Source organism: Lynx canadensis, chromosome A2 (assembly GCF_007474595.2).
Source record: "Lynx canadensis isolate LIC74 chromosome A2, mLynCan4.pri.v2, whole genome shotgun sequence".
Classification (NCBI taxonomy): domain Eukaryota; kingdom Metazoa; phylum Chordata; class Mammalia; order Carnivora; family Felidae; genus Lynx; species Lynx canadensis.
In genome coordinates, this window is record NC_044304.2 from 56,930,127 (window position 1) to 56,954,466 (window position 24,340).

Below are 24,340 nucleotides of genomic sequence, written 5' to 3' on the forward strand. Positions count from 1 at the left end.
AGAGGAAACTGGCCATGAATGGCTCATTGCTGAAGCTGGGTACTGGGTATGTGGGGTTCAGTGCACTATTCTATTTTTATACTTGTATAAAATGCTCTATGATAGAATGTTTTATTTTATTTTTTATTTTTTTTAACGTTTATTCATTTTGGAGAGACAGAGACACAGAATGTGAGTGGGGGAAGGGCAGAGAGAGAAGGAGACACAGACTCCCAAGCAGGCTCCAGGCTCTGAGCCATCAGCACAGAGCCCTAGGCGGGGCTTAAACCCTCGAACTGTGAGATCATGACCTGAGCCAAAGTTGGATGCTTAACCGACTGAGCCCCCCAGGAGCCCCAGAATGTTTTATTTTGAATGTTCTGGATAAAAGGGAAGTGTCAGGCCGGGTAAGGAGAACCCCATTCCTGGTGGGGGAGCCCAGCTCCATTGAGCGCTCCCATATCCGAGGCCAGACAGGGAACCAAGCACCGCCCTTTCCCCAGGTGGAGCTATGTGCAGCCCCATCTGTACAATCTCATCTTAGAAGAATCTGCCTCTAAAAAACGAGAACAAAATTGGGGCGCCTGGGTGGCTCAGTCGGTTAAGCGTCCAGCTCTTCACTTCGGCTCAGGTCATGATCTCATGGTTTGTGGGTTCAAACCCCGCATCGGGCTCTTTGCTGACAGTGCGGAGCCTGCTGGCAATTCTCACTCTCTCCCTTTCTCTCTGCCCCTCCTCCACTTGTGCGTGCAGGTGTGCTCTCTCTCTCTCTCTCAAAATAAAATTTAAGATTCTCTCTCTCTAAATAAATAAGTAGATAAACTTAAAAAAATTAAGATTCTCTCTCTCCCTCTGCCCCTCCCCGGTTGTGTGCATGTGCGTGTGCTCTCTCACTCTCTCTCTCTCTCTCTCTCTCAAAAAAAAAAAAAAAGAAAAAAAAAAGGAAGAAGAATCTGCCTGACTGTTGGAATGAGGACCCTGGGGACCACAGAAATGGTCCAAAGCGCTTGAGCCCAGGTCTGGGGAGTTTATGTAGGAGGAAAAGGGAAAATGGAAGTAAGAGCCTCTCTCTGCAACAGTGGTTCTCAGTGTGGGGTCTCTGGGCCGCCAACATGGACGTCACCTGCGTCACCTGGGAACTTGTGAGAAATGCACATTCATGGGCCCCACCCAGCCCTCCTGAGTCAGACCCGACGCCTGGCATCTGTGCTTTAACAAACCTTCGGAGCGCAAAGGTTTGAGAAGCGCTGCTCTGCGGTGTGGGGGGACAGCATGTCACCAAGGCACCACCAGCAGGACCCCAGTTTCGGATCTATAGGCTCACAGGGTGCGCAAACTGGGACAAGTTACTCCACTTTTCTGAGCTTCGGCTCTAGCCCTGCCAAACCAGGAGGAGCCAGTAGCCAAGGTTATGGGAACTGAATCCAGAGACACACGTGAAGGTTTAACCAGGGCTGACCATGGTGGGGATATGCGGGAAGTAAAAAGCAAATGTTCGCTCCTTTCTCCCTAGCCCTCCAATTCCAGTTTTGAATATGACTTTGTAAGTGACTGGCAGGATCAGAATTTGCAAGATCACCGTTCAAGCTCAGCCTCTCTCTGCACTCCACCTGCCCTTTGTTTAAAAAGGAGAAAGATGAGGGGCCCCTGGGTGGCTCAGTCGGTTAAGCGTCCAACTTCGGCTCAGGTCATGATCTCACAGGTCCGTGGGTTCGAGCCCCGTGTTGGGCTCTGTGCTGACAGCTCGGAGCCTGGAGGCTGCTTCAGATTCTGTGTCTCCTTCTCTCTCTGCCCCTCCCCCATTCGTGCTCTGTTTCTTTCTCTCTCAAAAATAAATAAACATTAAAAACAATTTTTTTTTTAAAGGAGAAAGACACTAAGACGGAGAGACAGAACCGTGGCCCCAAGGAACCCTGCTGGCCCTGGCCCTGTTCCCCTCAGCTCACCGATCAGCAGCTGCACAATGTTGGAGCCCGCATACTTCCTCACGTCCTCGATCCAGTGAGGCACGGACAGAAAGGTGCTCCTCTTGGTGATGTCGTAAGCCAGGATGGCCCCGTTGGCACTGCGGTAATAGCTCTGGGTGATGGTGCGGAATCGCTCCTGGCCAGCTGTGTCCCAGATCTGCAGCTAAAGAAATAGGGGGCCTCCCGTGAACCTGGTGGTGTGGCGAAGCACGGGGGATAGGGAGGGCAATCCCACAGACCCATGCCCAAAGCGCTGGTTCCACTGGGCAGGCCACCAGCCCACACCTTGGCGGGAATCATGCAAGAGGGGCTAGAAGGTGGACAGAGAAGACCCCTGATCCCTTACAAGACAACTCAGTGGCCCAGCTTTGAGGGGGGCAGGAGGATGCAAAGGAAGGTGGGGAGCCCTCACCTCTGCTCTCTAGAGTGCCCAGGGCTCCCCTAAGGCTGGGCTCTCTGCTGTTGGGACACTGAACCAGAAGAGCTCCAGCAGCTCACGGTCCGGCGAGCTGGTTCTGGTATGCTATGATGCTGGCTGTGTGTGCATGTCCTGTGCCTTCCCCTCTCTGGGCCCGTAAACACACTACTACACCCAGCCACGTGGAAAGCTCCTCCAGCATTAGGGTTCTCTACTTCTGCCTCAGTGATGCCTGGTGGCAGTGACGGCCTGGGGGAAGCAGTGGATGGAGTCCTCTGGCGGGGCCTTTATCACCTGCTGGCCCAGCTTGGCCAAAGGCAAGGAACTTGGGGTCTTTCCTTGCCCATGTTTTCACTTAACTAACACCCATCAGTGCCCACTGCCAAGCCTTCCTGCACCCTGGCCATGGACAAGAGGTGCCTGTGTACCGGGAGCTTCCCTAGTTTCTGGAGAAGCAATAGTCTGGCATTCCCAGATAGGGCAGGGGGAGGGCCTGAACCCGGGGTAGACCTTGGACCTTCACTGTGCCAGGGCTGGGAGGCTGTGCACTCTGGGTGGAGGTCACCAGCTCTGCAACTGGGAGAGATGGACTGCAGGCAGGCATCTGAGGAGGCAGATGGCAGGGCTCTTGGGGGCTCAGGACTTGCCTTCTCTGCTCCACAGATCACAGGTTCTTGGGGCTCTCTGAAGATGAACACGAGCCTTGGGTCTCCACCAAGCTCTGGGTCCATCCATTTTCCTTTGCTGCACAAGCATTCTGGGGGCCTCTTTATCTAGTTCTAAACGTATTGGGAGGCCCCCTAGTCCATCCGGGGTAGGGAAAAACCCCAGAGGCCTCAGACTGTTCCTGAGGGCAGGGCTTCAGGCCCTGGTACCATGGAGGTGAGCACCTCTTCCCTCGGCCCCACAGAGAGAAGTTCAAGAGTTAACAAACTCAGCCACAACATGCCAAATGAGACCCTCCTGTCCCAAGACCTCCTATTTACTCAACTATGAAAGGTTCCAAGGAAATCAGGTATCTGCTTGCTTACGCATGATGGGGGGGGGGGGGGGGGGGGAAGCGAAAGGCATGAAGTCTGGCAATACACAAATCTGGAATCCAGTTGACCAAGAAACTCATCCCCATACCCCAGAGAGAGCGCATGACACAAAAGACAAAGGACAAACACAGAAAAAAAAAGTGACCTGGATGAAACAAAAGCTAGGCAGAAGCAAATTTTTGTTTATCAAAAACAAACATCGGTATTTTCAGAGATAGGAAAAGATCCACAAAACAATAATAGAATACTATTTTTTTTAAGTTGTGGGAGTATTCAGGGAAAAAAAAGAGCTTTTGACTATTAAAAATATATCAGTGAAAAATACAACCTAAGGGCTGGAAGATAAAGTTGAAGAAATCCCTCCAAAATAAAGAAATACAAAGAAATAAGAAGAAATAAGAAGAGTAAGAGGGCAAAAACTGTAGAGCCAGCCTAAGAGGTCTAATATCGGGATAGTAAGCATTTCAGAAGGAAAAGAACAGTGGGGCGCCTGGTGGCTCAGTCCGTTGAGCATTGGACTTTGGCTCAGGTCATGATCTCATGGTTTGAGTTTGAGCCCCGTGTCGGGCTCTGTGCTAAGCCCTCAGAGCCTGGAGCCTGCTCCGGATTCTGTGTCTCCTTCTCTCTCTGCTCCTCCCCTGCTCATGCTCGGTCTCTCTCTCAAAAATAAACGTTAAAAAATTAAAAAAAAAAAAAAGACTGAAAAAAAAAGAAAAAGAACAGTAAAATCAAGGGGAGGAAATCAAAGAAAGACTTCAAGAAAACTCCCTCTGAGAGTTTAAAGGGCCCACTGAACATAACACACAATGGAAGAAAACAGACTCCCCCCCAACACACTGTGTGAGAATTCCACAATGGGGTAGGGGAAAGTGCTAAAAGCTTCCAGAAAGAAAAAAAAGAAAGAAAAGAAAACAGGTATTAAGGTTAAAGTTTCATAAAAATCCATATGGCATTAGATATCCAATGAAAAATGCCTAGGGGTGCCAGGGTGGCTTAGTCCGTTAAGCGTCCGACTTCAGCTCAGGTCATGATCTCATGGTTCACGGGTTCAAGCCCCACGTCAGGCTCTGTGCTGACGGCTCGGAGCCTGGAGCCTGCCTCGGATTCTGTGTCTCCCCCTCTCTCTGCCCCTCCCTGTTCACGCTCTATCTCTGTCTCTCTCAAAAATAAACAGTAAAAAAATTATTGTTTCTTGTAATTTCCTTATAAGACAACTGACCAGAAAACGATAAATAAGGACTGTAAAGTGGGATTTCTAATGTGTAAGAAATAAAAAAGTAGGACAATAACAGCAGACACAAAAAAGGAAAGCAGATACATGAAATCATCCTGTTGTAAGGTGACTACACTTGTGCGGTGTCAGATGTGAAGTGAAAAATGAGAAGGGTTCAGTGCCAGTTCTAACATATGAAGTGATACAAAACTGTACAGAGACTTTATAAGTTAAGGACGCCCTAACTTATCATTGGCCCTATATCAACTAGTAAGAGAAACAGCAAGTCAGTAGAGGAAATAAACTGGTATTTTAAAAAAAAATTTTTTTTTTTTAATTTATTTTGAGAGAGAGAGGGAGGTGTGCAAGCAGGGGAGGGGCAGAGAGAGAGGGAGAGCGAGAATCCCAAGCAGGCTCTGTGCTGTCAGCATAGAGCCCAACGAGAGGCACCTTAAATATAAAGACACAAATAGGTAGCCTATAAAAAAACGAAACATATAATAAAATACATATAAGAAGTGAGGGTAAGAAAGTATATGAATGACAGTTACAGTAATATCAAAGGCTTCCAGACCAAGAATTGCAAGAGATAAAGAGACACTTTGGGGCACGTGGGTGGCTCAATCAGTTAAGCATCTCTTGGTATCGGCTCAGGTCATGATCTCACAATGTGGGATCGAGCCCCATGTTGGGCTCCGCACAGAGTGTAAAGCCTGCTTGGGATTCTCTCTCCCCCCCACCCCTCTGTGCCTCTCCCACTCAGACTTACTCCCCAACCCCCTCTCAAAATAATGATATTACGTATGTATCTACCTAATTACAGAGTTTTAAATCCCATGAAGTTAAAACTGATAAAACTAAAGGGAGAAACAAATCCACAACTATCGTTGGAGATTTAATACCTCTCTCTCAGGAATTGATAGAATAAACAGAGAAAAAAAATCAGTGTTGGGTAAAGAACATCTAAACCACACTATTGATCAAATTGGTATTTCCAGAACACCACACCGAACACGGCAGAACTGCCCCTTTTTTTTTCAAGTGGACCCAGCATATTCACCAAGATAAACCATATACATACACTGGGCCTCAAGTAAGTCTCAGGAAATTTCAAAAATGGAATTCTTATAGAGTAGTACTCTCACCACAAAAACAAACAAACAAAAACCTAAAATAGAAATCAAGAAAGCTCTGAGAGAGATTTCTTCAAGAAGACAGAACTGAGGGAAGGTCATATACTGAGAGGCAGGGTTTACGGTATGTTGGACAGATAGGGAGGACAGCTATCCCAGTTAGGATCTCCCCTACTTGCAGAGATGAATTAATGGTAAAAACACAGACACGTAAGCAAACCCAAGATGATAGTCCTTCCAGGAAGAACTGGTGGGACGTGGCCAACGAAAGATCAGTGAACAACTCTTAGTAATATAATCATCACCCTTAGTTGAACAATTCCTTCAACAATTTCTTTAAAAACAATTTTTTTTAATGTTTATTTATTTTTGAGAGAGAGAGAAAGCAGAGTGTGAGCAAGAGCAGGGAGGGGCAGAGAGAGGGGGGAGACACAGAACTTGAAGCAGGCTCCAGGCTCCAAGCTGTTGGCCCAGAGCCTGACACGGAGCTCGAACTCACAAACCGTAAGATCATGACCTGAGCTGAAGTCGGACGCTCAACCGACTGAGCCACCCAGGCGCCCCCCTTCAACCATTTCAATAAGAAAATACTAGAGATACCGGGGCCAACCAAACAGATGCGTTTTGCTGTCCTCAAGCTTACAGTTTGGTGCAGGAGACAAATGCTAAGTAAGATCATAAGTAATAAGGGTTTATAATTATTATAAAATATATTTATTTATACATAAATATCTATAATATAAATACTATCAATTATAAACTAAATAATAAAAATAGTAAGTATGGTAGCTAGTGATCAGATGGGAAAAAATGAGGAAGGAAAGAAATTATGAGGCAAGGCGAGGAATGGAGATTTAGACAGGACAACCACACAAGACCTCATTGTTCATAAAGATCTGGAGAAAGTTAGCTACCAGTGCAGATGTCTGGGAGAGAAGTATTTCGGGGAGAGAGAACAAGTGCAAAGGCCCTGAAGCAGAGACAAAGCAAGCAAGACAATGGGTGCGTTTGGCACAGAATACAAAGGGAGAGAGTAGTCAGCGATGACCGGGGCGGGGAGGGGGGACCAGATCACACAGTGGCTTCCAGACCACAGCAAGAACTTTTGGCCTTCACTCTAAGTGAAGGTGGGAAACCGTGGGAGTTTAGAGGCGATCAGATTTACTTTCTAACAGGATCGCTCTGACTGCCACCCGGAGAAGAGATCAAAAGAGATCCAGGACAGAAATGGGGAGACCAGTTAGGAGGCAAGGGCCATCATCCAGGTGAAAGACAGCGGTTGGACCAGGGTGGTGAGCACCCTGTGGTTACCACAGCGAAGGTGGGGAGAAAGGAACAAATTCAGAATACGTTCTGAGAACAGTGCTGAAAGGAACATACTGCTGATCTAATCAATATCGCCACACCACTCTACTGGGAGGATGCGGAGTGTGTACGTGTGTGATGGGGGCTGGGGAGGCACTGAGAGTTAGTTAACTCTCACCTTCTGAAGTCAGAAGTCAACAGACTACGTGTGTAACTGGGGGAGGCGGAGGCAGGTAGCAATGTAAGCAAAATAAATAGAAAAACCCCATCAACTGAAAAGAGCTCGAAGGGGTTACCCCCAGAGGCTGCGGGTGGCCGTATCAGGAGACCTTTCTGTACCGCGCCTTGTTGAACCAGATGACTCTTTCAACCATACACAAGTACAACTCTGATAAAAATAAAAACTAAATTAAAAGCCAACAAAATAGCTACAGGTCAAGGTATCTGGGTCAACCAATTGGTGAAATTTGGGTGGCAATGGAGGAGGTATTTCTGGAAAGTAGGTCCTTCCCATGACTGGCAATATTCTCATCCTCTCCCACATTAGAGGAAGGGAAGGAAAAGAGCAGTGTCAGCGCTCTTGGGGTCCGACCGACCCGACTCCGTCACTTTCCAGCACGGTTATCTCTGGGCTACAACTGAATTCAGTTTCTCATCTGTTCCAAAAAAAAAAAAAGAAAGAAAAAAGAAAAAAAAAAAAAAGGTCCAGTAAGGACCACATGACAGATTCAGTGTGCACAATGCCTAACACAGAGAAGGTGCTGGATAAATGCAGCCATTTAACAACATTTGCGTAGCTATTTACAATTTTTGGCTAGTGTTTTTAATATACACAAAGGAGATTTAATGCAAAAGGTAGGATACATGAAATGCCCAAAGGAAAACCTACTGGGCTGTGGGCATGGGCCAACCACTTGTTCATTTAACGTGTGCTGAGTTTCTGCCGTGTGCCAGCCCTTGCTCTAGGAACTGGAGATACTGCAGGGAACAAAACAAACACAGGGTTCACATCGCAGCAAAAGGAGAGACAGGAATGCAGACAGGATCCTTGCAGAGAAGGGTAACGAGCACTCTGAAGAGGATACAGGTAATAGGAGAGACTCCCTGGGACAGGGGCCTCCTCGCGTGGTCACAGAAGGGGGCACTCGAGCTGAGGCCTGATGATGAGAAGCCAATCATGGGGACAGTGTTCGGGCAGAGGGAACAGCGCAACAGTGTCCAGAAGGACAAAGCTCTCCGTGTTGGGAGATACAGAAAGGGCAGTGTGGCCAGACGGCAGTGAAAAGGGACACGGAAGGAGACGCGGTCAGAGGCAGACTGAAGCCAGAACGTGTGGGATCTTACAGGCCAACGTCAAGGGCAGGTTTTATTTTTATCGCGATGGGAAGCCACTGGAGATGGTCTGCAGCAGGGAAATATACATTAGACATCTCTTCCATCCCACCTGGGAGTCTCTCCGATTCTAGCCAGGGGCGGGGGTGGGGCAGTGCTGCACAAACCACCAAGCCTTCATGCCTTCGTGACACACATGTGAGAAGGCCTCACCAACCCTATGGATCAACCCTTGGCCAATGGGGAGCAAGGGATGTCCGGCCAGATCAAGCCCTATCTGCCCATGGCAGCGACCAACTTGAGGATGCGGCCTTGTAACATGTCCTTCCTCCTCTGTTTCCCCCTCTCCAGTTGCCAAAACAAACGAGCTGCGAACAAGCCCTTGTCTCAGGCCATTTTCCAGAGGGAGCCCAGGCTAAGACGAGAAGCACTCTTGACTGATGTCTGTGAAGTACATCTGGGCTGCTGAGCACGGTGCGGTCCTGCCGTGGGATCGCAGAGGAGGTTTTAGTTGAGGAGGCTCAATCTCTTGGCCCAAATGCCCTCTGTGTTCCAGAAGAGGTGCGAGAAGCCAAACCAGGGGAGGCCCTGCTTTCCCAGCAGCCAAGTGAAGCTACTCTGCCGGAGCCCCAGGTTTGCCATTAGGCAGCGCCCCGAGGGGGTCTGGGTGAAAAGTTTAATGAGCGTGATTAGCCACCCCAGCTCCTCAAGAGACAGGAAGGTGACGAGGCAGGCAAGCACGCCAGCACCATCCTGAACCTTCCATCGGAGAGGATGATGCAGGCTCTACTTCTCAGAAGTGACAGCAGAATCCACTGCATGGATGCTGTGGGGTCCTGGGGCAGGCGTGCAGGCCACCTCACCGGGTCCCCAACAGAGCCTGCAGGCAGAGACTACCAGCCCGAGGCACAGAGCAGAAAGGCAGGCTCTGACAGCCCCGTGATTGGCTGAGGCATGTGAGCATCGTGCCAGGCCCACGCCAGTCTGTCTGTCTGGCTGTCTGTCCACTCACCTCCTTGCTCTCCACCCTCAGCAGGGGCCTGGGTGAGCAGGAATCATGGACACGGAGTCCTTCGTTGCTCCGTGCCCTCCACACCTGTTGTCACCAAGCCTTACACGGGGCCACTGCGGATGGCCTCAAACCCGCCCCAGGCTTCCTCCTGCACTGCGGTCCATTCTCTACCCCACAGCCAACGTGGAGCCACTAAAACAGTATTAAGAATCTCGTCGCTCCTCCGTTCTCCTCCCCGGAAAGGCCTAAAGGTCCTGCAGCATGGACCTTACTCGCCTCCACAGAACTTCCCTTGGGGCCGTATTTGCTCCTGGCTGATCCCTGAGCACTCCGAGGTCTCTATACCAAGCCCCTGGCCCTTGATGTTCCCCTTCCTGAAGTGTTCTTCTCCCAGACTGGTGCATGATTGGCACCACCCTTCATTTCCAGCCTGCTTTCAAGTATCAACTCCACTCACAGCTCTTTCACAACCACCCTTTCTTAAAAGAGCAGTCCGTCCTGTCCCCTCACCCCAATTTACTTTTCCTCCGCAGATCTTTTTATCTATCTTTAAGTTTATTTATTTTGAAAAGGAGAGAGAGAAAGCCAGGAGAGGGGCAGAGAGAGAGAGAGAGAGAGAGAGAGAGAGAGAGAGAATCCCAAGCTGTCAGTGCAGAGCTCAATGCAAGGCTCAAACTCATGAACTGTGAGATCATGTCCTGACCCGAAACCAAGAGTCAGACTCTTAACCGGCTGAGCCTTCTGGGATGAAGAAGGTCCTCGATTAATACATGCTGGGTGGATGAGCACCCTGTCTGCCCTTAAAGCCTTGTCACCCTGCCCTGCCAGGTCTCCATCTAGCAGATTGGGCTCCAGGGCCTGGCTTAGGAAAGCTAACCATGGAGTTAGCTTGGAACCCTACCCCAAGTCCATAATCAGCCTGAAGCCAAGAGAACATCTGCCAAGTTGAAACTACTACCTCACTCACCCGAAGTCCTCTGCACGCATGCTCACTTGACAGATAGGGACTTTGTCCTGTGGGTTAGGTCTCAGCCTGCCCTCCCTCCTCTCCCACCTCCCACCTGGCACACTGCCAGCCTCTCCTACCTTCCCCAGCCAGGCCTCCACATCTTACACTCAACTTCAGGGGAAACTTTCAGGGCTGCTGACATCTGGAGTGACATTCAGAAGCATCTGCTAGGCACAGAGGGCAGGAGGGCAGCCCAGTTAGGATGGAGAAGGGCTCCCAAAGCATGTACATTCAGAAGAGGGAGGCTGCCCCCACTCCCACTCAGCAGGGGTCAGTCAGGTAAGTTTCAAATAGGCAAGGAGTAGGGATTCCAAGGCTGCAAGAGTCCTGGGTTTCATCAGGTCCTTCTTCCACCCTGGTGAATTTTCTAGGATAGATGGCATTCATCTTGACCTTTTGGTGAACTCCTACCTAACCTTCAAGACCCCAGATCAGAAGTCATCTGATTAGTAGAGCTCTCCCTGACACACAGGCCTAGGCCCCAGCCCAGAGGGGAATTCATTCTTCTTCCTTCCTGGCTCCCTAGCATCCTGGTTCTTGCTTCTATAAAACAGCACCCACGGCAGACTGTGTTCAACATTTCATTCAAATGTCCCAAACGAAGGTGCCCTGGGGGCCAGGCAAGGAACATAAAATGCAGCAAGACTGAGGCGCCTGGGTGAGTCAGTCAGTGAAGCGTCTGACTCTTGGTTTCGGCACAGGTCATGATCTCAGGGTTTCAAGAGGTGGAGCCCCGTGTTGGGCTCCACGCTCACAGCGCAGAGCCTGCTTGGGATCCTCTGTCTCCCTCTCTCTCTATGCCTCCACCATTCACCATCTCCGTCTCTCAAAATAAAGAACTAAAAAAAAAAAAAAAAAAAAAAAAAAAAGTAGCAAGACAACAGAAAAGGAAATCCTGCCTAAAGCAAATCCAAAAAAAAAAAAAAAACAAAACTAACAAATGACCATTCTGTAGGCACACACACACACAAAAACAGGTTTCTTAGTGGGAACTGGCCTAGGGCTGTCTGTCTGGGGCTCTAGGTTTGTAAGTCTGTCTGTTGCCATCAAGAATAGGCTCTAGGGGAGCGTAGGTGGCTCAGTCATTTCAGTGTCCAACTCTTGATTTCAGCTCAGGTCATGATCTCAATGGGTTGTGGGTTCAAGCCCTGCATTGGGCTCCATGCTGAAAGTTCAGGGCCTGAGATTCTCTCTCTCTCTCTCTCTCTGCCCCTCCCCTGCTCGCTCTTGCTCTCTCAAAATAAATAAACTTAGGAAAAAAAAATGAATGGGCTCTTGAGGGGAGAGACCCCATCTATTCTTTGTGTTACCAGCAACCTGGCACAAACCCAGGTACTCAACAATAAAGGAAGCTTTCTGAAGATAAGTCCTGGTAGTTGGGCCAGTGAGAGGGGACAAGAGGGGGACAACAGGCCCAGTGGGGCTAAAGCTGCTTTCCAGGGATCTGTGCCAGCTGTCCCCAAGGAGTGAGTTCACATGTGCCCCAGTGGAAAATCAGTTCTGCTCATTAGGTTAAAAGCACTGCTAGTGGTTGAGTTACCAAAACCTATGTCTAGCACTGTCTCCTCCAGTGGAAAGAGAAGATTTTATTTGAACAGTCTTTCTCCTGCATGATGGAACAGACAACGGAAAGTTCCTTGCTACTTCATAGTAGAAAAGGACCCTGGGAAAATGAGTTCTCAGGACAAAACTCTGAAAACTGGTCAGACTGACCCAAATACGAGTTCCTGAGTTATTTTTCATCATGTCTTGGGATGTGGGGAGTCGAACCAGGAGGTGGAGTCTGCAGGCCACTCCTCCAGCCAGCTGCTGTCACTTCTGCCCCAGTCCTCCAAGGAAGAGGGTGGCCTGGGGCTTGCCAACCAGCCACAATCGAGACACGGGTGTGCCGTCAGGAGCGACAGTGACGTGCTGCCGAATGTCCAGTATGCTAGCTGAAGACAGGCAGCAGGACGGCAGACACCGAGTGAGGGAGACAAGGGCAAGACAGGGAAGGGCAAGCAACGTGGCCCTGAACACAGACGGCTCCTCTGTGGCGGGCAGTGAGCGCTGGGGACGGACTCCTCAGTCCAGATTCCTCCTGCCCCCTAACACAGCTGCTCCAGGTCCCAGCGTCACAGATTTCTCATCCCCTGTTAGCAGCCCTCCTCGGCAGGTTACCCGTAGTCTGAGGTCAAAGAGCCATCAGGACTCTCGGGTTCCCGTTCTCCATCCGCCGAGGGGCCAAGGATGGTTCAGTAGCTTCCTGGAGTCGGTATTTCCTCACCAGGATCTTGGGAGGAGCAGCGACCAGCCCCGCTCTGCAGGGCTGCGGGGGGCACGGGGCACAGGAGGGGTTCTAACGTGCTTCGAGAACATCAGGCACCACCAGTGTTACTGCTCACATCTGCCAGTCCATCTCATCCTCACGACAGCTCTAGAAGGTTTATGACTTTCTACACCAGGGGTCGAAGGGTCACAGGGAAGCCGTTGGCAGAAGAGCTTGGTCTGATTCTAAAACCCCATGACCTTTACTGTGTATGGCTCCTCCACAAACCTTAAATGCTTTGTTTGGTTTTGTTTTGTTTTCTTTCTTCCAAGAAACCTCACTGATGATTCATACCTCCTGCAGGAATCAGTCAAACCCCTTCCTGAACAGTCTGCATGGGGAAAAGGCACGACGTGGGAAAAAGACCAGAACCTCTGACCAATGAGTCCTGCCTCGGTCGCTAGCAAAGGGCCACTGGCTCCCCAGGGACACCCCTCCTCCTTCTCACAGGGAAGCGGTGACCATCCAGCACAACCCAAGCCCTTCCTCCCACCCGTCCCCCTTCCCTGCTGCCACCAAACTGCACTCACAGGCCCTTTGAGGTGCTGCGGGGAAACAGAGAGGGACCTGACCCAAGCAGGGCGCCAGGAGGCCCCCCCACCTGATTCAGTGATCAGGCAGTCCCCCGCTAGGCCAGGAAGAGCCCATAACAAACAGGGTGGGCTGCTGGCTCCTTGTGGCAACAACCCATGCCTCCCAGGAAAGGCCGAGAACAAGCAACGGCAGCATTCCTAAAGCCATGGCCACAAGCTCAGACTCTCTGGGTAAACGGTCTGGTAGAGCCCTCACTGCCTCAACAGTAATTCCCTTAAGCCCACCGGCTTCTCTTTTTCCAAACTTCCTCAGCAGCAAGGACCCAACCCACAGAAGGGTTGTATGCCATACGTCCCAAACTGAGCTCTGCCTTCCCTCAAGGTGTCCCTCCAGTGCCCTACCACTAGGGTTAATGGAGAGTGCACCAAGCAGGAATACCTGCTCGGCCTTGACCCCTTGGGCGCCCCTCCACTCAGCCACAACTGATCGTGCCTCCCGCCCGCATCAACCCTGAGGGACAAACAGTGGGTCTTCCAGAGAACGCTTCCCACGGCCCTCAGGACACCGTTGACACGCCTTCTATGTTCAGAAGTCTGGTCTTGAGCCCCCTCCTTATGCTCATCCCTGCCCCCACCCCAACACACTCCAGCCACTTTGGACTTGGACGAATACCCACACTTCCTCTCCCACACCTCCATGGCTTTGTGCATATGTGGCCCTGGTAGCAAAGCCCCTTCTCTCTTTCCTCAACGGGACACTGACTTATCTTCCAGGGCCTACCTAAGCTCGAAACTCCCTGCCTCTGCAACCCTGGGGAGAGCGGACTGCTGCCTCCTCTGTGGCCCTATGGCACTCAGCCAACACCCCTAGGACAGCCATGGCAACCACAGGGCCCTGCTTTGTGGGAACAGTCCTAATTTTCTTTTCTTCTTCTTCTTTTTTTAAATATGTATTTATTTTGGGGGGAGTGCTAGCAGGGGAGGGTCAGAGAGAGGGGGACAGAGGATCTGAAGAGGGCTCTGTGCTGACAGCAGCGAGCCCAATGTGGGGCTCGAACTCACGAACTGGGGGACCATGACCTGAGCTGAAGTCAGAGGCTCAACCGACTGGGCCACCCAGGCGTCCCGGTCCTAATTTTCCATATTCGATCTTGTGGCCACAATAAATACACACATACTTACTTGTCAGGCCACATGCTCCAATTCTGGGTTCAGAAACTGGGCAGCAACATTCACAGCACTGCATGCTAGCTATGTTTACATATCTGTTGCCCCAACCAGATGTGAGCTCCTAAAGAACAGGAACTGTCTCTTATTCCCCTTTTTTTCTCTTCAGAGCTTAGAATGGTACCTGGGGAAAGAGGAGGTAGTTACAGAATGGATGGATAACCCATGAATGAGTCTCCATTTAATGATCTCCCCGATATGCAGCTGGTGTCTCAGGGTGTCAGACGGTAAATTCTACCAACAACTGTAATTAAGCCGGGCAGAGTACCTTCTAAACGTTAGGAGTTTTTCCCTTTCAATCCCATTTCATCCCGTCTGCTGCTCCAGGCAGAAAAGGCCAGGTCAAGGCCATGGCTCTGAAGTGATCCCCCAAGAAACAAGCTAAGAGCAAAAAGGAACCTTTTAACAATAAACGTGAACAGAGAAATCTGGCAGACGCTCCCCTCACCAAGTGATCAAAGAAGGCATCAGTACCAGGGGGTAACCTGGCACCCGGTACTGCCTGCCGTGGTGCAAATGGGCAGCACACAACATTACCTATGATTCATTCTTGCCCAAACCATCCCACCAGAGCCAAAGTGAGCCTCTAACCCAATCTCCAGTTTGCAGGAAATACAGGAGACAAAGGGACAAGTCCAAAGACGCCCCGAGGAAACCACAAGACAAATCCAGGGAGCGAATCTTAAAAAAGAAAAAAAAAAAAAAAAATCAGTATCATTGAAAAAAAAAAAAAAGTCATTAAAAAAAAAAAAGGTAGCAAGGTGTTGTTCTGGACCAAGCCTGTACTAGACTCTGGTTCAAAGAGGAAACACACTATAAAAGACATTTGGGAGAAAAGTTGGAAAAGCTTAAAAATCAGCTAGACAGTAGAAGCTATTATAGAAATACAATTGACCTTTGAACAATGTGGGGGTTAGACGTGCCAACCCCCTGGGCAGTTGAAAATCTGGGGGTAACTTTGGACTCTCAAAAACGTATCTACGAATAGCTTAACTGTTGACTGGAAGACTTGTAGATAACATAAACAGTCAATTAGCATGTGTTTTATATGTTATATGTACTATATACTATATTCTTACAATAAAATAAGCTAGAGAAAGCAATGTTATTAAGAAAGCCATAATCCCTACGATTGCACTACTAGGTATTTATCCAAGGGATACAGGTGTGCTGTTTCGAAGGGACACATGCACCCCCATGTTTATAGCAGCACGATCAACAATAGCCAAAGTATGGAAAGAGCCCAAATGTCCATTGACGGATGAATGGATAAAGAAGATGTGGTATATATCTACAATGGAGTATCACTCGGCAATCAAAAAGAATGAAATCTTGCCATTTGCAACTACGTGGATGGAACTAGAGGGTATTATGCTAAGTGAAATTAGTCAGTCAGAGAAAGACAAATATCCTATGACTTCACTCCTATGAGGACTTTAGAGACAAAACAGATCAACATAAGGGAAGGAAAACAAAAATAATATAAAACCAGGGAGGGGGACAAAACAGAAGAGACTCATGAATATGGAGAACAAACTGAGGGTTACTGGAGGGGTTGTGGGAGGGGGTGGGGGGATGGGCTAAGTGGGTAAGGGGCACTAAGGATTCTATTCCTGAAATCATTGTTGCACTAAATGCTAACTAATTTGGATGTAAATTTAAACAAACAAACAAACAAACATAAATAAATAAATAAAAAGAAAGTCATTAGGAAGAGGGATGCCTGGGTGGCCCAGTAGGTTAAGCACCCAACTCTTGATTTCGACTCAGGTCATGATCTCACAGTTCGTGAGTTCAAGCCTCACACTGGGCTCTGTGGTGACAGTGTGGAGCCTGCTTGGGATTCTCTCTCCCTCTCTTTGTCTCTGCCCCTCCCCCTGCTGGTGCGCTCGCCCTCTCTCCAAATAGATAAATAAACTAAAAAAAAAATTATATTACATATACAGAAAGATAAGGCACACAGCAAAATACGAACAGTGGCCAAATCCAGGTTTCGCGGTTTACTGTGTTCTTTCACCTTTTCTGTTATGCTTGAAAGTTGTCACAGTAAAAAGTCAGGGAAAATGAGAGTATTAATAACAACCTCAGAATGAAGGTATTACGGATATGAAAAAACCAGCTAAAGATCTTGGGAACGAAAATCGTATTTATCAAAATAAAGAAACCGAGAGATGAATGATCAGAACAGATACAGCTCAAAAGGAAATCGTTGTGCCAGAAGGTGGAGCCCAGGTTTTGTCCAGAATACAGCACAACAGAACACAACGCAGTTAAGGTGGAGGAGAAGGCAAGCGATGTGGAGAAGAGACCCTAAGTTCCAGCTCCTGTCCCATGCAAGCTCTGGAGGAGAGAACAGGGAAAATGACAAGAAGGAGCTTATGAGAGACATTTTAAAAAATTCCTTAGGCCTTCAGAAGTATAGGAATTTTCATACTGTTTCTATCTAATGCATAATGCCAAAAAAAAAAAAAATCAACAATGATCTGACATGCAAGTTTTAGATGATTTCAACGTGGAAATTGGGGATGAGGAGGCAATAAACACACAGGGAGAATGTGCCAGGTTCTTGTACTCTTAGGGTCAAAGAAATAAATGCTGATTCTAGACCGCAGGTAGAAAAATATAAGTTTGAATATGCATTTAACATTTAACAAGATAAGTAGAAATAGGGTATGTGGATTTCCCAATTACTAGAGGGTAGCATGGGAGAGAGACAAATATTGGATCCGCCAAAGGCAAAGACGTACTTTGTGACGTGGAAAAAGGCAGTCACTGAACAGTGAGGGCAGAAGGCTTCATCCAGTTCGTTCAACAACAGAGAGGGGGCAGTGGAATAGAGACACAGCAGAGCTCACATTCCCTCCCGGGCCTGGGAACCAACAAGAAAGCGTGTGATGTGGGGTGGTGGTAAGTGGTAGGAAGAAAAAAAAAAGTAAGGCAAGTAAAGGATATAAAGGAACGCAGACCGCGAAAACGTTATGCTCAGCGAAAGAAGCTAGATGCGGGAATACCCGCCACATTGTGGGTTCCACTTACACAGAATGTCCAGAACAGGCAATCTATAGAGGCAGAAAGTAGACAGGTGGTTGCCAGGGGCATGGGGAGGCAGCAACAAGAGCGAATGCTAACAGGTAGAAGGTGTCTCTTGGGGCGATGAAAATACCTGGCAATTAAGTGTGCTGACAGTTACACAACTCTGTGAGTACATGCCATCACCACCCTGAACTGAACACTTTCAACGCGGGAGTTCTACAGGATATGGATTGTATCTCAGTAAAGACTTTTTTCAATTTTTTTTTAAGTTTACTTATTTATTTTGAGAGAGACAGAGACAATGTGAGCAGAGGAGGGGCAGAGAGAGAAAGGGAGAAAGAGAATCTCAAGCAGGCTCTGCACTGTCAGCAAAGAGCCCGATGCAGGGCTCAAACTCATGAAACCGTGAGATTGTGACCTGAGCTGAACCAGAGAGTCAGACGCTTAACCAACTGAGCCACCCAGGCACCCCAAGATTTTTTTTTAATGTTTATTTATTTTTGAGAGAAAGAGAGACAGAGTGTAAGCAGGGGAGGGGTGGAGAGAGAAGTAGACACAGAATCAGGCTCCAGGCTCCAAGCTGTCAGCACAGCTGTAGGGCTCAAACTCAGGAACCGTGAGATCATGACCTGAGCCAAAGTCAGACGCTTAACCGACTGAGCCACCCAGGTTCCCCCCAAGAATTTTTTTTTTTTTTAAGTAGACTCCACACCCAGGGTGGAGGCCAACGCAGGGCTTGAACTCACGACCCTGAGATCAAGACCTGAGCTGAAATCAAGAGTCAGAGGCTGAACTGACAGAGCCACCCAGGCACCCCAATAAAGATTTTTTTTTAAAGGAACTTGGTAGAACGCTACTTTAGACAAGCTAGTCCAGTAAGGCCAACTCATGTAAAGCAAAATAACAATCTGTGCTGTTTATACACATGTGCACACACGCAGAGCAAACTGCCCCAAAGCATCTTAATAGCCACGGCCTTCCATCCATTACCACGCTCCTGCTCAGAGGCAGGGGAAACCCTGACTGGTAAAAAGAAGAATCTAGTGGGAATTCTATAGCTTGGAGTCCTTTTAATACTTAATGAGTTTTTCATGTTAGGCTTGAAAGTACCAACTGTGTGACCATTTTGCATCAAATTAGCCCAACTTTGCCAATTAAGTTTTAAGAGATCTAACTTTTTTTAGTGTTTATTTATTTTTGAGAGACAGAGTACAAGTGGGGGGTGGGGAGGGAGGGAGAGAGAGAGAGAGAGAGAAAGAGAGAGACAGAATCTGAAGCAGGCTCCAGACTCCGTACTGTCAGCACAGAACCCGACGCAGGACTCGAACTCACGAACTGCGAGATCATGACCTGAGCCGAAGTCGGACACTCAACCGACTGAGCCACCAAGGTGTCCCAAGAGATCAGGCCTTTTAGCAAACTAGTCTATAAAACTTTCCCCATCAACTTGTGCTGTGGTGGTACTATTTCTCAAAAGTCATAAAATCAAACAAAACAAAACACGGAGTTCCCCATAAGGTCTCCTGCTCTCATCAGCCATTTAACTCGCCTCCCTGGCCAGGAGCCCTTCAGCTGATGTGTGAACCCCACTCTTCAAGCAGAGCCCCACCGTCACCCTTTCCTCCTTAGAAGTCTCTCCCTTCTCCCTCCTTCTCTACCCTTCCCTCCCTCTCACTACTTGCTCGTTCATTCAGTCAGCACGTATCAAGGGCTTATTCTGGGGAAAATAACCCAAAGAAAACCCTAGAGTCAGAGTGCACACAGAGGTATTTAATTTACCTTGTGGTTTCAATAATAAAATAGACTCTTTTCTATGTATTTCAAAGAATGTTCATGTATTTTATAAAATTGATCTTTTTCTACGTAATTCATCTATCACGTAAACATGGCAGATACGCACAATTCAGAGCTAGCGAACTGAAGTTTATTCTGACAGCTTTGATCCACTTTTTCATCACGAAATCACCTACTGTTTGTGTATCCATTAGAGAGTTAAAACCCAAGAATAAAAAAACAAGTTAAATAAATTTAAAAAAAATCAAAGTTTTTCATTAGAAAATGTAAACGGAGTATTTTTAATTTTAAAAACTATTGGATTTTTACCCTTCTCAGGCATGAAAATGGCAGGAGTGGGGATTACCTGGCTTGAAATTATAAGAAAAATTTTTTTCAGGGAAATGGTCCAACATCCTCACCATCAGCTACTGTAACCCACTAACCATCAGCTGTGTGCCTCTCACATCAAGATACACAGCATCCCCGGGGCACCTGGGTGGCTCAGTTGGCTAAGCGTCTGATTCTTGATTTCGACTCTGCTCAAGATCCCACAATTTGTGGGATAGAGCCCTGCATCGAGCTCGGGATTCTCTCTCTCTGCCTCTCCCCCGCTCATGTGCACGTGCTCTCTCTCAAAATAAATAAACTTAAAAAAAAAAAAAAAAAAAAGGATGAATGGCATCCCTTTAAAAAGCAGTTGCCTCAAGACGGGACACACTCCAATGACCTGTCACTGCCCAACACACACTGCAGTTGCCATCAGGACACTTGGGCAAGCCCCCTGGCCTGCCGTACACCAGATTTGCGATTTTATAGTCAGACCTCGTTTTGGACCGAAGAACTGCTTAACACTATGGCAGGTGTTCAAATACATCCCTGAAAGTCTTGCCAAAAGTAAGAGCTGCAGGGTGCCTGGGTGGCTCAGTCGGTTAAGCATCCCACTCTTTGATTTCGGCTCAGGCCATGATCTCATGGTTCATGAGTTTGAGCCCCACATCAGGCTCTGTGCTGGCAGTGAGGAGACTGGGATTCTCTCTCTCTCCCTCTCTCACTTGTTCTCTCTCTCTCTCAAAATAAATAAATAAACTTTAAAAAAAAAAAGATCTGTACATTCTGAAGAATTTGAATAAGGATCATCGCAGCTGGTTAAACATCTGGGAAATACGTGTACAATTTTTCAAGGAGACTCTTTTGAAAGGCGCAGCACCCGTGGACACATCAGGTTCTGGGGTTGCTATTTTTTACAAATCAGGCACATCGCTCCTTAGTCACGCTCCAAATTTGGGATGGTGTCACCTCAAACGTTGACGAATAGGTGAGAAAACCTCTAAGAACCGCCGATGCTCACACACCTCATCTCGGGTTAAATTCGCCTCTTTCCAATCTGGGAAACAGAGGCTTACGAGGCACAGTAGAGCAAGTCAGATCAGAGAAGTCCATGTGTGTCGTGGTGTATATACAGGAGCTGCTAATGAGAAATGGTCTTCACTTACTAATCCCTCCCAGCGGGCTGGAGGGATCCTCTCACAGTCCTTGCTTGGGTTCTGTCGCTATGTGTTCAACAGGACAGCATTTTGTAAGCCATTCTAGAAGATGGGCTTTTTCTTTTTTTCGTACCAGCCAAATGCACCACTTCACCCAATTCATCTGAATTAACAAGGATTTGTGTAACAAGCACCTGGCATCAGGATGCTGCTTTGGTACTGCTAATCAAAACACACAAAGAGTGTGAAATGCAAGTGATATATGACAGCCCAGATATTGAACTCATTCCTCCCCAGCCTTTCTGCGTGTGTGTGGTGTTGGTGCGGATACTACCGGGCGGGGGGCGGGGGAGGGCATGGCCAACAGTGAGCAGAAGCACCGGGAGCCAGAAGGCTCAGTTCTGTTCAGATCTGTCACCCGCAGGCCTCCATGTCCTGCTCTGTAAGATGAGGGTCTCTCTCACAGGGTGGCCACGGGGAAACCCCATATGGGTAGGTAAGACAAGGATCCTTCCTGCATTCACTGACAGGGTAACAGATCAGTGAAATGACTTGTGTAAGGTCCGCTGCGCACCCAAGCTTCCTGACTCGCCACATCACTCACTCTCTCTCTCTCCCAGGTGATTTCCATACCAATGTCAGCACCCATTTACTGATGATCTGCAGTGGGCCAGGTCCCTAAAGCGAAGGGGTTTGCAGAGTTTGAGGGTGAAGCCGGTAAGAGGAGGTGACATCACACGCCTAAAGGGCTACGTGGCAAAGCCAAGATTTTAAGGTGATAAATCTTAAGGAGCAGCGTGGGTCTGCTCCTGGAGCTCGTTCCACGGTCTTTCCGCTACACGTGCTGCCTCAGGAGGGTCAGAAACCTCAGGAGGCAAGGTTTATTTTGCAACAGGGATAGCTGTCATTGGCATCAAGAACAGATTTCCTCGGACAACCAGCACGACCCAGTACTTCTTTCTTATCTAACAGTCCTTTTGCTATTTCTGATCAAAACTGAAAAAGTCCAACCAATACGATCCAAGTAGGAAAAGCACCTGATCTGAACCGCAAAATCCCGATTGTAAGGACAGAGGATGCAAACTTTAAAAGAAGGCAATGCCTATTTCCCTGCCCCTGCCCCCTCTTTTGAAAGTGCCAGGCTACAAAAACAAAGATTACTTGTAGGGCCCGGGGAAGCTTGAGAGCCAAGGCCCAAGGTCCTGAAATCTGGAGGCCCAGGCCCAAGGGCATAAACTTTACCTCTGTGAAGGAGAGATCTGGCAACCTCCCCAACAAGGGGAGAGTGAACCCGACAGAGAGCTGAATAAAGGGGGTACAATTCGACAAGGCTAACCTCTGTGTGTGGACTTGAGGCCTGTGTCCCCAGCGATCTGCGAAACGAGTTTACATAACAGGCCTTTGTATTGTCCCAGATAAGAGAGAGTAGAGGATCGGTCAGAATGTTTTAAGGATTTAGAACCGGCTGAGATTTCCTGGGGGACAGTGAGGTGGGCGGGGCGGGGAGTGAGGGGTGGAGGAGGGGCGAGTTAAGAAATCACCTGTCTGCTCTGAGGAGGAAAAATGGTAACAACAGCAATAATAATGTAAGTCCTCATATTTGCAATTCCTTGATTTTATCCGCAACGCCACTTTCAGGATAGACCAGAAATGAGTAACACTGGTTGTCTCTTCTCAGAGGGCACCGCGGAGTTGGGGGTCAAAGGGAGATTTTTTTTTTTTTAACTGTATGCCCTTTTATGTCTTCGAAATTTTGAAATTCTGGACCACGTGGATGGATCATCCATTCAAAAATATGTAAGGGGAATTTTTACACTATTTTAAGTACGTCCATAGTTTTCCAACAGCCCTAAGAAGCAGGCAAAGATCATTAGTCCCAACTCAAAAATGAGGAAGCAAGCCATGGGCTCCAAGAAGGGAAAAGGAATTCGCCACGGTTGTGCCAGAGCTGGATGGAAGATTCAGACCTACAGACTCCTAAGCCAGTGCTCTCTTTCAGAGACTGCATGGTGTGCAAGATGGCGCCCCCCAGGTTCACTCTTGAAGTTCAACCTGCATAGCCAGAGCCTCAGGAATCCCCAGGAGGTTGGGCACAGGAACCTGTCACCCCATAAGGTGCCTTCCTAACCAGCACAGCAGGCTATGTGGGCTGTTCAAGGCTGGCTAGATGTTCTGTTAGTGGACAAACATGCTGGAACTCACTGAGGCTTCAACCCTTATTCCTGAAAAATCTATGAAATGCCCAAGTCCACATTCTTGTCTCAAAGTGCGGTGGCTGCAACTGCATTTTTACTAGATTCATTAACTTGCAGACTCTGAGGGTCATTATTATGAACTCAGAGGGACTCAGATGGGGGGCGGGCGGGGGAGGCAGGGAGGTGTTGAGTATGAAAACAAGCACTAGGCTTGGGACCCAGGCAGACGCTGGGCTCAAGTCCTGGTTTTGCCACCGACTTGTGTGTAGCCTTGGGCATGCTGGTCACTTCATTTATTTTGGCCTCAGCTTCCCCTCTATTAATAAAAATCAATGCACAAACATGTACTGCACATCATGTGTCTTAACAATGTGCTAGGGACTCATAGGCCCATAAGGCAGACTAGATCCCTGCGCTTTCAAGGAGCTGATATACATCGTACAGGAGGGGACCAACAAACGAGTAATTTCAAGTCCTAATAAGTGCTATGAACTTATACTGTAATGGGAGAGAGGGTCTAGAAGGTCAGGGAAGGCCTCTCTCTGAAGAGAAGGCATTTGCAGTGGGAGCCAAATAATGAAGCAGCAGGGGGATATAGGAACACGGTGTGATAGGCAGGGGGACAGATACAAAGACCCCAAGGCAGAAAGGGCTAGCGAGGCTAGACAGCAGCAAGTGAGGGACAGAGGGAGGGACATGAAATCAGCCCAGGTAGACGGGGGCCCACTCCTCAGGTCCTAAGGAGTCTGGATGTTATTGTGGTTGCAACAGGAAGTGACTATAGAAATAAGGAAGTTTGATTAGATCTGTGACATTTCAAACAGTTTTTAGCAGAACTTTTCAGTCAAATAGAAACAAGTGGACCCTTAATACAGAAGTGGATAAAAGGAGTATTACTCTGGCTGGGTGAGAAGCCAGAACCTGTGGCCCCTCGGCCTTCCCCCTTCACCCCTGCAGCAGTACCCCACCCCACCCGCCCTGCCTCGCACTGGCGTTCAGAGGGTTAAACACCGGGTGATCTATCTCTGGGTTGTTGGAGCTCTAACAAAAGCCTGTGGCACATGGAGAGGAGGTTTGGGAGATCATGTTGGATGCTTGTTGGAACCCCAACAGCCCCTGGAAAGGTTTTAAACTAAACCCCTGATACGGACACACTTTCTGCAGGAACAATAACAATAAAATCTGGCTCACCAAAGGTTCCAGTTAAAATCACATTGCTGAAACTATAGGGACAGAAAACAGATCGGTGATTGCCAGGGGCTGGGGTGAAGGGAGGACACTGACACAAAGGGACACAAGGGAACTTTCTGGGTCGCTGGAAGTATTCTATATTGTGATTGTGGGGGTGATTATGGGACTGTATACGTTTGTCAAAT

General features: G+C 48.3%; 1 protein-coding gene across 1 annotated transcript in view; it reads right to left on the reverse strand.

Annotated features, from left to right (window-relative positions):
- Positions 1 to 24,340, reverse strand: part of RAB43 (RAB43, member RAS oncogene family) — a 30,324-nt gene that overhangs the window by 3,071 nt on the left and 2,913 nt on the right. The window contains exon 2 of the mRNA XM_030307522.1: positions 1,926 to 2,109. Within this exon, the coding sequence (XP_030163382.1) occupies positions 1,926 to 2,109 (184 nt within the window). The remainder of the gene's footprint in view (positions 1 to 1,925; positions 2,110 to 24,340) is intronic.